The 13416-nt window shown below is 51.7% G+C and overlaps 2 protein-coding genes across 14 annotated transcripts in view; both read right to left on the bottom strand.

Moving 5' to 3' along the window:
- BCL2L11 (BCL2 like 11) overlaps nucleotides 1-6186 on the bottom strand; it is a 110921-nt gene extending 104735 nt beyond the window's left edge. For 5 of the 13 annotated variants that reach the window (XR_006792470.3, XM_064572195.1, XM_045884533.3 and 2 more), the window contains exons 1-2: nucleotides 4141-4564; nucleotides 2875-3269 (exon numbers count right to left, since the gene is read on the bottom strand). Coding sequence is in view for 11 of the 13 variants with exons in the window: in XM_064572195.1 (XP_064428265.1) it covers nucleotides 2875-3269; nucleotides 4141-4406 (661 nt within the window). In the remaining 2 variants the exon portion in view is untranslated. Of the gene's footprint in view, nucleotides 1-2874; nucleotides 3270-4140; nucleotides 4591-5848 lie in introns of those variants that run through there. The other 8 variants (XM_064572197.1, XM_045884537.3, XM_064572202.1 and 5 more) reach the window with 5 other exon arrangements.
- Nucleotides 6187-7243: 1057 nt separating this feature from the next.
- ACOXL (acyl-CoA oxidase like) overlaps nucleotides 7244-13416 on the bottom strand; it is a 349740-nt gene continuing 343567 nt past the window's right edge. Inside the window, exons 19-20 of the mRNA XM_064572203.1 lie at nucleotides 8596-9398; nucleotides 7244-7978 (exon numbers count right to left, since the gene is read on the bottom strand). Of these exons, the coding sequence (XP_064428273.1) occupies nucleotides 9198-9398 (201 nt within the window). The 3' untranslated portion in view covers nucleotides 7244-7978; nucleotides 8596-9197. The remainder of the gene's footprint in view (nucleotides 7979-8595; nucleotides 9399-13416) is intronic.

The following is a 13416-nucleotide window of genomic DNA, read 5'->3' as shown; positions in this document are numbered from 1 at the left end:
TTCCAATTGCAATAACTACACCTTCAAAGTATGAATTTGTGCAGAATTCAGTACAATTTGTATTAAAAACACATATGGCATAAGCACACTCACCAGAAAAGGCACTCAGAAACCTACACCTGTCAATGATTTTGACTAAAATAATCGGTTATTCACTAAGAGAGCAAAGGCCAAGTTAATCCACCCAGGGTATAAGGAGACTAAAATTTGGTTCGTAAAAGTGAAAAAAACGAAAACAAAAAACAAAACCGCTGTTTCTCATGGAAAAATATAATATTGTTTGAACATATCCAGAAAAATAAGGGATATGGAGGAAAATATGAAGGCATTTCTAATATAAACATCTACTTAATGTACATCCCAAACAAGAATTTACTTTCTCGTTAGAACAAAGATGCAAGAACAGAACTGCAAGATCCACTGCTTTCTATCCCAACTCACTGAGCAGAAACTATTTGGTGAGTGAAGGAGCAAAAGCCCCAGGCGAAGGAGCACCTCTTTATAACTTCCCATTTGTGTTGCCCTGGCTAAAACCAATCATAAAGACTTCTTGGTGAAAAATGTATTTTGCAATAAATTATCAAAAGTCTCACTGAAGATCTTAATGGATATGGTTGAGTAAGGAACATTAAACAAGACCAGAAAGAGAAGAGAAGCAAAATTTATCAACTCAGCATATTTCAGTGGTCTTTAGGCATGGAACTATTAGAAGAATAACCAGGAAAAAAAGTTACAAACTGCAAAGGCTGTCAATTTTATTCTACAGTTTAATAAAACTCGTATCTGACTAAGTCTTCTCCAGGCCCCCATTCATCCCCCACCCCAATAAATAAATATCCCCAGAACTTAATACTGAAAACTTACCTTGGTCACTAACTTCAGAAAACTCCTTACACCTTATCATTTAATCCTATGCATTAAAGTCTCAGTTATCATGCCAATCTACTATAAAGTTACACCTCGGGATCCATGACTTGACTTCACAGGTATAAACATAACTTTGCTTAATAATTTAGATTGTGATCTCTAAAGCGTTACATCTGTCATCTTGAGTAACGGTGCTTACCTTATAATAAGCTCACTAAACAGTATGTCACCATACATACCAAAACACACACACACACAAACTAGGTCACCCACTATTCCTGAGTAACAAGAAAAGAGAAACTGTTTCTGTGCATTAAGCAACCATCTGTAGAGGTGGATTCATAGGTCTGCAGGGAAAAACTATAAGGCTTCCCAAGGATCCTTAAAATACATAGGTTTTTAAAAATAAACACCATAAAGCCCTATTCCTTCACTGAGTAAGCAAGAATGCTATAGGTTCATATACTCAGAGTACTTACAATGGGCAGAAAAACCTTTGCAAGCACCAACTTCTAAGGTTTAAATGAATTCAGGAGGGTAGTAATAGCTAAAGTAATAGTAGCAATAAAACTTCGAGTTCCTTTCCCTAAGGAGGGATCCCAATAAAGTCTATCTCAGTTTTTAGCAGAAGACACCTCGCCAACATGCATAGCTACTGGTGTTTCTGCCATCCCTGCTTGCTATTTCCCAGGTTTGCCCAACCTGACAAGTGACCAATCCTCTGAGGTTCTGACTCTGTAACATGGGGACAGACCCACACCTCTTCGAAGGTTGAGACAGAGCCCCACAATACCTGCAAATACAAGATTTGTCATTGTGTTCCAACAGTCAAGTAAGTTTCTAGTCTGAGGACTCCGTTTTAGTCAGCCTTTGGCAAAAGTCTGATCTACACTGTAAGGGAATCTATACTGGATCCTTAAGGAATAATGCTGCCAACTTATTTGTATCTCATTAATGCAGGAAGGAAGGGCTTATCTGTCCAAATGGTAAGATTCTGGTGAATCCCGACCAAGATATTTTCCATTGGGGGGAAGAGTGATCTGAATCAACACAACAACACAGATGTATTCCCTTACCAAGGTCACCAGAACTGAACATGCTCAAAGTCACATGCTGGGGGCTCAAGGGTCAAATCTAGCAAGCAGATGTTTTTATATGGCTTGCACAGTACTTTCAAAGTTCTAAGTTAATTGTCAGTGTCAAAACATCTTTGATGCCGGGATCTTTGGCACCAAAATCTGCACTCTTGGGTTATCTTGCACTGTACCATAGGAAAACCTACCACTCTGAGACCACACAGCCACAGATGGGGGCGCAGTCCTAATGCAGAAAGTGCAAATGCTCCCTAACCTGCCACAGTCCCCACCAGGTCAGCTCCCTCACTGTCCTGCCAGATTTTCCTGGTTCAGACCCAAAAACGGTCTTTAATCCCTGAAATAGATACCCACAATCTAATCTTATTAGTACCATATCCAAAACCTCTGAGCAACCAAAAAATCAGCCCAAAGAGGAATCTGAGTAGAAAACAACCCATTTTTCTGGTTCTCTATTGGTACTGCCTTGATGAACCAGATCACTTTCTAAAAATATCATTTTTGAAAACAATTGACTTGTCTCATCTTTCTTCATACATCTGGTTATGTTTTTAAGCTATTTGCTGTATTTGACGGAGTCCCCTTCAAGCACAGTATCGTTGATAAGTAAGTCTTAGTGGTTAGAACAACACACACACTTTAATGAAGGCAGGCAGCAAGGATTACAGCTTCACTGCTCAACAGGCCTTTACTACATACATTTTATTGCTGCCACTAAACTTGGTAATGTAAAAAAAAAAAAAAATACTGTTGGTTTGATGTCTTACTTGACACATCCTCCATTCCCATGAAAATATGGACTACATCAGTAAAAGGATTCTAAAAGGGAGTTTAGTTTAAATGCTACACACAGCCTTTAAGCAGATATGCAAACAACCACACATTAACTACCTCTTACCCAGGCATTGCTTACCCATTGCACTGAGGTAATGGTTGAAGGCCTGGCAAGGAGGACTTGGGGTTTGTGTTGATTTGTCACAACTCATGGGTGCCGGGCTCCTGTCTGTGTCAAAAGAGAAATACCCACTGGAGGATCGAGACAGCAGGGAGGATCTTCTCACAAAGATGAAAAGCGGGGATCTGGTAGCAAAAGGGCCGGGGCTGGCTGGTGGGGCCAGCGGGCCCTGAGGGCTGCCTTGGGGGCAGCGGTCCCCTTCGCCTTCAGGATTACCTTGCTGCTCTGTCTGTAGAGAGGTAGGGGCCCCAGGCCTGAGCTGAGGAGGCCTCTCAGCAGGCTGCAATTGTCCACCTTCTCTGTCACACTCAGAACTTACATCTGAAGGTTGCTTTGCCATTTGGTCTTTTTTTCTGCAAGCAAAATAAAAACTAAGATTATCTTCAGCAAAGTAACAATTACAACAAATAACTACATTTAGCCAACTTTCGCTGATTTCTTCAACACCAACTACTTTAACATTAAGTCGTTAGTTCATATACTTCTCCGACGATCTCGAATAAGAATAAAAACACACCTCAAATAACAAAGGTACCTCTATCTTTGCGTGGAGGGGGGGAGGGACTAAACTTCCTGCCACCAAACAAAACACAATCACAACGTCAATGTGAGACCGGTGCTGTAACACACACACACACACACACACACACAGTTTTTAGGAGAAGCATCTTGTGTGAAGTCTATTCCCATGTGCTCTTTGCTCAGAGCCGACTTGAAGAAGTCGGAAACTCCCAGCGGGCTCTGATTTCCCGGGATCAGATCCTGCGCTGGAGCACAGGAGCGGGCGCAGATGCAGCGATTGCAGGCGGCTGGCCGCGTTCCCCACTCCGGCCCCATTGTTCTGCCGAAAGTGCTGAGGGCAGCAAGTCTGGGGAAGGTTTGGCAAGGGCCGTCAGTCGTAGTAAGTGCGTCACAATAGAGTTTGTAACTCGGAGCGCGGCTCGGCCGGGCTCGGGCGCTCCCCGCCCGCGGTCCCTCCCGCTCCCAGCCCGGGCGCCCCTCCTCCCGCAGGGGGCAGGCAGCGCGCCGCACCGAACCCGACAGAACTTCGGAATGCACCCACACTGTGAGGTGCACACCTCCAAATGGGGGGTCTCCCCAAAGCCGTCCCCGGGCGCCCCCTGCAAAGTCCCCAAGTAACTCCACACGCTAGGCGACACCGGGGCGCGCGGCTCCTTCACCCCACTGACCCTCCCCTGTGAAGGCAATCAGGCCGAAACTCACGTCCGCCCCTTCCCTTCCGATCGTCGCGTCCCGGCCCGGGCCCCGCGGCGTCCCGCCCGCGTCCTTCGCCGACACGGAGCCCCCTGACCGTCAGCACCAAGGAAGCGCGGGAGACAAAGCCCAGGACTCGCGTTCAGAGCCCCGGGGGCAGCGCAGAGCCGGCCTCCGGCCGCCCGCCCGCCGCCGCCGCGCTCCGCCGGGCAGCCGAGGGCTCCGCGCGCCGCGCCTCTGGCCCGCGCTGCCCCGGCCGCCGCCGCCGGGAACATCCTCCGCCTCCTCCCGCTCCTCCCCTCGCGCACTGCGCCCGCCGCCGCCGCCGGCACCGCCGACCTCCCCGCGCCGCTGGCGCCGGGTGCCCGCGCTCCCAATTGGCCCTCGCGCGGTCGCTCCGCGCCACAGCCAATAGCCGCCGCCGGCGGGGGCGGCGCCTACGGGTCAGGCCGCCAAAGGCGAGGCGATTGTTGACAAACTCGCCTCCGAAGGCGGCCCCGGCCGCGACCGTGGCGGGAGTCTCGCGGACCCGAGCTGCCCCGGCTCCCCCAGCCCGCCCTGCCTCTGTGCCCGCCGGACGCCGCGCGAGCCTCGGCGGCTCCCACCGCCCCAAGTGGCCGGTCACCTGGAGACAAAGCAGGAGTCTCGCTCTCTCTGCACCCGCAGGGCCGTCCTCCGACCCCGGTCCTTGCTGCTGGCCGCCGACCCCCGCCCAGGCCGGGTGGGCTGAAGACCCCAAAGGCCGTCCCTTCCCTTAGCTGCAGCACCCACCTTCCTCCACAGATTGCTCCTTTTTTCTCCCTGTACGCAGCGGGCACGCTCCAAATCTAAGCGGCCACCACTGGCCACGGGCACGCACAACTGCACGCACCCGTGACCACGGCAAACAACCAACACATCCACACCCCTGTCCCCCGCGGCCGACGGGTCTTCCATTACTAGCACGAACACCGAGTAACAGGCCCCCGAGGGCACCGCACCGCCCGCCAGCACTGAGAGGGCGTCGGGGTGCCCGAGTCTCTACGACAGCCCGGCCCCACGGATGGAGCATGTTCTGCTTCCCGAGGCTCGTCCACCGCGTGTCCCCGGCAGTCGGAGAAGGCCCTCGGACTCTCGCTGTCTATGGATCGTGCGGCTGGTATCGTCTGCAGCGCACCCGCAGCCCGAGAGAGCGAACGCAGCAGCTGCCCTAAACCTCGGTCTGAATGGGTACAAGGAAAACGAGTCTCGTCAAATAACCACCGCAGTTCCGCAACGGGCCCGAGCACCCGAGAAAAGCCAAGCCGCCAGACTAGCTAGTACCGCGCGGCCGCTACTTGGGGATCTCCGGGACAGGGCGGCGAGACTTGCGGGCCGGCCGCGCAGCCCAGTATCGTGGAGCCGGGCCGCAGCTCCCGGGACAGCGCGGAGCACGCGTTGCCTTTCCCAGCCGACCCTGAGAAGCTTCTCCACCTTCGCGCGGAATCCCGGGCCGAGCCGCACGTCGGCCAAGTGCCGTTAGCCTGTGCACGGACGACCCCTCACCAAACTGGACTTGCGCGGGGGAGGGATCCCGACCCGCCTGAGCGCTGCCTCCCGCCCAGCGACAAGTGGGACGGGTACGTGCATCTCTTGCCTGCACGTGCTCGGGAAGGGAACAGGAGGTGGAGCCGAGCTGGCTCCGGCGCTTGTCTTCCGTCGGCACCCGGCCCGCTCCCGGGGATTCGGAGGTATTTACCTTGCGTTTCTCAGTCCGAGAGTCAGAGTCAGACATTGGGGGGACGAGGGCCAGGGAAAGGGCGCCGAGGGGGTGGCGGCGGGAGCGGGGTGAAGCGAGCAGCCCGCGGCGATGCTGGCCGCAGTTGGGCTGGGGCGCGCAGGGTGACTGTGAGAATCCGGTGGCAGTGGTGGCGGCGGCGACGCAAGACGGAGCGGTTTCACAAGACCAAAACCTGGAGGCTGCGCCGAGCGAAGTGAAACCTGCACAGCCCTGCAGCTCAACTCAGACTGGCGGCCCAGTGCCGTCACCCAATCACCGCGAGCTCCGCCCCCTCTAAGTCCCGCCCCGGCGCGCGGACAAGCACGCCCCGCCCTGCCGCGCCGTAGCCTCAGCCGCTGGCGCTTTCAGGCTCGAACAGGTAAAGGCGGGGGTGGCCCAGCCGGGTTCCCCCGCGAGCGCTGCCGGCCCGGCCCCAGCTGAGCGTGTTTACTGGAGTGACTAGGGCTGCTGGTGGCTTGTGCGCACCCACTCCTCTCCCCCGCCTCAAAGTGTACCCTTGCCTCTCCCCCATCCAGCGGGGGGCCACTGCGTGCGCTTGGAACAGAGGGGGCGCTCCGGTCACACTGAACCAGGCCGAGCGGCCGCCGCCCGCGGAAAGCCTGAGGAGGCGCCCCTGAGCCCTTGATCGGCTTCGGGAATTTCTCAGCCGCTCTGGGGCAGGCGTGGGGACTGCGTTGATCCTCAAGAACGCCCGGGTCCAAGGTTGGGCAGCGAATGTCGGAGCTCTCCTCTCTCCCAGAGTCTGGGGTACTGGGTGAGACCCCGATGTGCAGGGCTGCTCATCCTCTTCCTCGCCCTCGCCTCACGCGGTAGTCTTAGGCGCCCTCCTCATGCCACCTGGCAGGGGCACCTAGCTTTTCTGCCACGCCGAGCCTCCGGTAGGAGGCAGAGCCCTAGTGGGGAGAGTGGAGAAAAAGGCAAGAAGTGGATCCCCGGAGGCGTCTGTTCCGCAGCCCGGGTGCGAAGGAGGAAGGGACCGCGCGGAGCAGGTAAAATAGGGAAATGAAAAAAGAACTCGAAAAAAAAAAAAAATCCTTTTAAAAAGAAAAAAAAAAAAGACCCAGAGGAATCTCGGCCTTCGGGTGGGAGAGAAAATATCCGCTGGGTCGGGGTCCTAGAGATTGGTTAGGCTTTCAGAGAACCGCCCGCGAGGCGCGCTGAGGCCAATGAAGGCGCGCGCGCAGGGGAGTGGTGTGGGGACCGAAGTACCCCCCACCCCTTCTCCCTGCGCGCCCCCACCCCCTTTCTCCTTGGTGCCCGCGGCCCCACTCCCACTCCTGCTCCGGGGACTGGTACTCCTCTGGGTCCGCACCCTCATGTGTTCTAATGTGGGTCCTAAGTCCCCACCCTTACCCCCTCCTGCGCTCCCCAGGCTAGGAGACAGCCGCAGCCGGGAGTGGGGGCAAGGTCGGTCGGGAGATGGAACATCCTGTCACGGGGGAGAGCTGGTTAGATGGAATAGAGAAACCCAAGTTAAGGATCCCCTAAAGTCTCTCCCTCCCAGGAACCAAGAAGGAAGGGTCCTCAGTTGCAGAGGAGCAAATCAGCGAGGCGTTGTCCCGCTGTTGGCCACCTCGATCAGTGTTTTATGCTGCATAAGCAGGTATGGAACGTCGGGAAGACAGCACAGCCCCTGGTTAAACAATTCCTCAGCGCATCCTCTGGCGAGTCCTGAGCGAGGTGTAGGAGGCCAGGGGTTCCTGGGGCGACTCAAGGACGCACGCCGGGTTCTGCCCGGGGATTTCGTTGCAGGAGGGAAAGGACAAGGGCATGGACGCGGCGAAGTGGACGCAGAGGCTGGATGTCTACCCTGACGGTGTCTCGGAGCGGTTGCCCTCGACCTTAGGTGGGCTCCGGTGAACTCCAAGCCTTAGCCGCCCGGCCTAGCACCCGGGGGGGGGGGGGGTGGACAGAACGGCGCCGGCTGGGAGCCCCAAACCCGCCCGAGTGCTCCGAGCTCTCCGTGGGGTTGGGCGATGCAGACAGGGACAGGAAAAGAACCACGCAGAAGAAAACCCCAGTGGTTGTCATCTGGTCTTGTGCAGCTCCGCCGCCCCCGCGTCGTCTGCTTTAGCGACCCTGTGAACACTTTAAAAAACAAAGGCATCAGGGAAAGCAACCGGTTAAGCACTCTTATTTGGGGGCACAAGGAGGAGGTCGGCTCGGAGTCATGCAACCCAGGCTGTGCTGGGGAGCTTTCGCAGAGCTCTCCGCGGCGGGTGACCCTTAGCCCTGCCCGCCCTCTCCCGCAGGGTCCGGAGGTCCTCTGGATACCGGGCCACAGCCCAGAGAAGGGACAGCGTGGAAAGGGCAGTTGGGCGTTAGGTCTCTGCTCCGGTCCTGGATGTCGCCCTCGCGGACGCGAGCAGAGCTATGCTCACTCCTGCCTCTGCCACGAGATGTGGAGAGGGAGTAAGGAGGATGGCTGGGGCTGAGAGAAAGGTGCAAAAATGAAGTGGGGCAATCGGGATCTGAGAAATGGGATGGGAACTCTACGGCCCTTGCCTGGGACCACAGGCGTTGCCTGCGTGGTCTCTCGGAGTTCCGAAATCAACTTACTGCGGTGTGCTGCCCTAGCCCGCCTTCCCATCCTCGGCAAGGAGTCCGAGCGCCTTCCCGTCAATCAATGTCTTTATTAAACTTTGTTATCTATGCTCCTCTAAAGAACAGATTACAATTTCATATAGTAAAAGTATTTTCCGCACCTTGTCTTACGGTCCGGAAGCCGCCTGCCTGGGAGGACAAGCCGGAGTTCGTGCTCTGCCGAGAGCAAAACACCAGGCGCACACTCCCCTTTTCCAGTCTGTGCGTTTCCTCTAACACCCCCAAGGGGTTCTGATTCACTGGAAAAGCATCGCTTGCTGAACTGAAACTTTGCCCGCGAGTGTTTGATTTTTATGCTTTGATTTTTTTTTTTTTCACGCAGCGCCAATGCGTTTTCCAAAATCACTGTAAATCTGAGTCATCACTGACCTCTGGAGACCTTTGGTGGCACCCGGGTGTGGGGCGCGTTCGCAGGGGAGTCCAGTGTCTAGGGAGATCCAGCGCGGAAGCTGGGAGAGGTTGCTGCCGGCCGGCGGGGTTACATAATAAAGCCCTGTGTTCCGGGCTGCCGCCTGGCTCCCTTTCCCAACAGCCCATCGCGCATCTCGCCAGCCTCGGTGAGAACCCTGCCTGCTCTGCGACCCAAATCCCCGAGGGCCGAGGCCCAGCGCATGCCAGGCCGGCCTTGGCCCCAGTTCCAGGCGTCAGAGAAGCTAGTGTCGTGGCAGCTGCGAGCGAGCCACCACCCTTCGCACCACGCCCGCTATAACTTGGCTTCCAGCTTGGGCGGCTGAAAGCGCGCCCCTTCTCGGGGCTCGGGTTGCAGCGGTGCTGGGTAGAAGGCCCAGGCGGCCTGCGCATTGGTGATTCCTGCGATTGGTGCGTGGAGGGAGGTGTGTGGAATGTTAAAGGCAGAGATCACCCTCAGGGCATCATCCTTCACCGTGTCGCACAAATCCAGCAACTGCAAAACAACACAAAGTGACAGGTCAGATGCTGGCTCACTTACAGCGTGGGGCGCCATTGGCTTTGCGCCAACTCCCAAGTACCCCACAGGTAGCCACTGGGGAAACTAGTTTCCCTTTGGATTTCCCTGGGACCCAGGTGGGTGGAGGCCGTTGGTCTTGAATAACCTCCACATACCTTATCATCTTAGAAATGCCTAAACCTGTGACACCTGTCTGGCAGAAGCCCATTTCTTCCAAACAGCGTTGGGTCTGGCTCCAAATTAGATGGAAATCTCAAGACCGAGGACTGTGAGAATTTATCAACATTCCCCTTGCCAGCCCTGCCCTCCCCTCTCCAGTCCCCATCATTTTCCTCCTCTTCACCTCTGGAGTGCCTGGGGTGCCACCCTCTGGCTCGCAGAGGTAACTGAACAGGAAGAGCATCAGACAGGTGAACCACTGGAGACATGCCCCAGTTCTCCCCAGACTAGCACCTTCCCACCTCTGGCAGCAGGCCATGGTTCCTGAAATGCACGCACAGTGGGACTGGGGATACTGAGACCAAGCACTGGCATCTCTGTGCACCTTCCACTCGGCTGCTACAGGAAATCAACCTGCAGTTAAAGAGAACACCAAGGAACCTGGCAGATACCTTCCTGTATTTTGATAACCATTGGAAGGCACAGATAAGACATCTCAGCAGAAGGGTGGGAGAAACGTAAGCTAGTGATTTTGGAGGAGGTGCATTGGGTGTATTTTAATTTCATTTTCCATGGTTTAGGTGCCAGTGCATTTTTTTTTAATTCCCAGGGGAAAAAAGCTACCAAAAAGATTGATTTTTCTAAAACTCAACAAGGACAAGACAGAGGGACTGCTTTCCTTTCCCATAACCAGCTGCACACTTTATTTTTCAAGTTTTCAGCCAGCCATAAATTTCTTTCACTCACCAAATCACAGTTAGCCCCCAGGTTTTCATGGTTTATTTTTATGGTCTTAAAAACATCACTTAACAGCCCCACCTTTGCTGCCCTCACGGTGGTGGTCATTACTGAGCTACACTAAAACTGTAAAGAGCACAGTTCCTTTAAAGTAGACCAAAATGCCACTTCAGGTATTCAGAGACAATGGGGGGCCCCCAAAACAGGGGCTGGTGTAGGGTAGGGGAAGAGCATGAATTTTAATAGTCTAACAACACATCTTCCTTTAAATGTGCTCTATTACATCAGTAATTTCTAATGAAAACCTTCATTCTTTACACACTGTGGTTAAGCATCATAAAATCAGTAGTGAAAAGACTTTGATCATATTTGCAAGATGCACTATGATGAACTTTCACTGACCAAGATTTCAAAGTTTGTAATTAGTACTCTTGACAAATCCCTGACTAATCTGTCAACTCTCAAGGTCTTTACACACTTCAAAACCATGAGATGGTGTACAAGTCCTTAACCCTTCTACATATTGTAATTTCATTATTCAAGATAACTTTCCCTTTAGGTTTGCATCATGAAACTCAACCAATTTTTGTCATATATTCAACAATGGCGGAGATTCAGTTATTTGAATGAGCGTTACATGGAAGAGAGTGTGGGTTTGGTCTGTCCAAACACAGAACAAGCACCCAGAGATAGAAATTACAGGAGGCAGAGTTCTGTTCAATATTTTTACAACTTGAAAGATAAGAATAAAGTAGATTTTTTAAAAAGGATCCAATGGCAGAAGAAGAGGATTTCCTTTCTCATAAGTGTTCAGGGAGTGACCCTTTCCAATGACACTCTAAAGAGGAATGCTGCATGGAAGGGGAAAGCCATGTGTTGACTGCTAAGATTCTTTGTAATCTTAAAATTCTGACGCATTATCTATGAAGCACAATAAAACAACGTATGGCTGTATTATTAATTTTTAGTTTTATTACCAAACATATACCCACACAATATAAGCAAAAAAATGGTGCATATTGTGGCCTCCCCCTCGCCCCCCCCACCCCCGCCCCATTTTGCCAGTATGTGACCCAACTGTGCTGGACAAATACTCTGTGCTTACTCCATTTCTGACAGGCCGATTAGTGTCCAGGTCCAAGAATCAGGCATCACTCCTTATATGTAACAAGTTTGACTCTGATTCCAGGTATTCTCTCACCTCTTCCGGTGAGGATGATCATTATTAGTGTTGTCTTTCACTTACAAAGTGCAGTACATACTGGAGTCCTATCCTATGGTACAGATTGTGCTGGGCATGGGAGATTTAGTGATGCACACTGTGGACATAGGCCTCCTGTATCAAGGAGATGATGTTGAAGAATTTTAAAGACTTTACAAACAGGATCCTCTTAATACAAAATAAACTTAGGTAGCTATCATAGCATTTATTATTATATATACAGTAATTTTTTTTTTTTTTATTACCAGGAAGCCCCATAGGATGAAGCAAAGCACAGGCAGACCTCAGAGATATTGCAGGTTCAGATCCAGACCATGACTATGAAGCAAATATTGCAATAAAATGAGTCAAAGGAACTTTTTGGTTTCTCAATGCATCCCAAAGTTATGTTTACACTACAGTGTAGTCTGTTGAGTGTGCATTGGCATTATGTCTCAAAAGCAATGTACATAAATTAATTAAAAAAGTTTGTTGCTAAAAAATGCTAACTATCATCTGAGCTTTCAGCTAGTCTTATTCACTGATCACAGATCACCATAACAAATATAATAATGAAAAAGTTTGAAATATTATGAGAATTACCAAAATGTGACACAGAGACACAAAGTGAGAAAATGCTGTTGGAAAAATGGCGTCAATAGACTTGCTTAACACTGGGTTGTCACAAACCTTCAATTTGTAAAAAACGCATTATCTATGAAGCACAATAAAACAACGTATGGCTGTACTATTAAATTTTAGTTTTATTACCAAACATATACCCACACAATAGAAGCACAAAAATGGTGCATATTGTAGCCTCCCCCTCGCCCCCCCACCCCCGCCCCATTTTGCCAGTATGTGACCCAACTGTGCTGGACAAAGCATCCCAAGCCCACCCATCTCTTAACAAAGAAAACTCATCAGCTTTGGAGGATACACCAATGAATAGGTGCCCTTTAAAAATAAAAGAGCATGAACAAAGTTATAAATTCTTATAGAAAAATTTTAAAGGGCAGACCCAAAGCACTGGCAGTATTGCTCTAAAAATAAGGACATAAGATCCACTAGAACTATCCAGGGAGTGGGATTTGAGAATGTCTACTTGGAAGAAAGTGGACGCACTCAACACTCAAGGGACAGTGAGTGGACAGGTTAATATGTGGATTTTCCGGGGGAAATTTATAACATCAATTTGGCTTCCCCGTCCCCACCTAGTTACAGTAGGTTCTCTCTTTTTTTTCCCTCTTTACCATCCCAGCATTATCCTTATTTCAGTTGGGAGACTAGGATGGTCTAGAATGGGCAGTATCTAAGCTTTACAGCCTTCTAAACAAAAACCTGTTTTTCCTTGTGTTGGTGTTAAGTAGTCAATAGATGCTCCAGGTGTGAGGTGTCCAGTGAACTTGCAGCCACACCCCAGCTATTCCTAAGACCCTGTGCAGAAGGTTTTCCTGACTCTTCCCATGTTCCCCACCTCTGTTCCCAGCACCAGGGGACCTCCTGCAGTTCTCTGGGTCAAATCCCTTACCCCAACTTGACATGTCTCTCAATTAGCCCCTGTCTTGCTTGGGCATTGTGATGAGTCTTTTTCTCCATCCCTTGAATCTGGCTGCCTTGTGACTTGTCTTGACCAATACAATGTGGAGAAAGTGACACTGTGTAAATTCCAGAGCTTAGGTCTCAAGAAGCCTTGCCATGCCCACTCTTGCTTCCTGGAACTTTGGGACCACTTGCTGTGTGGGTCTGGCCTGCTGGAGGATGCCCAAGGCCATGTGGAGAAGGACCACATGGTCAGCAGCCAGGCTCACTCTCAGATATGTGAGTAAGGCCATCTAGGACCCCCTAGTCCTTTTGAACTCGAATGACTGTAACCACAGGAGTGATCCTACCAAG

This window comes from Mirounga angustirostris, unplaced genomic scaffold (assembly GCF_029215605.1).
Source record: "Mirounga angustirostris isolate CCGP_5_RB_7025 unplaced genomic scaffold, mMirAng1.0.hap1 SCAF_10, whole genome shotgun sequence".
NCBI classification, from domain to species: domain Eukaryota; kingdom Metazoa; phylum Chordata; class Mammalia; order Carnivora; family Phocidae; genus Mirounga; species Mirounga angustirostris.
Note: the sequence above shows the minus strand (reverse complement) of the source record. Positions and strands in the feature narration are given on the sequence as shown.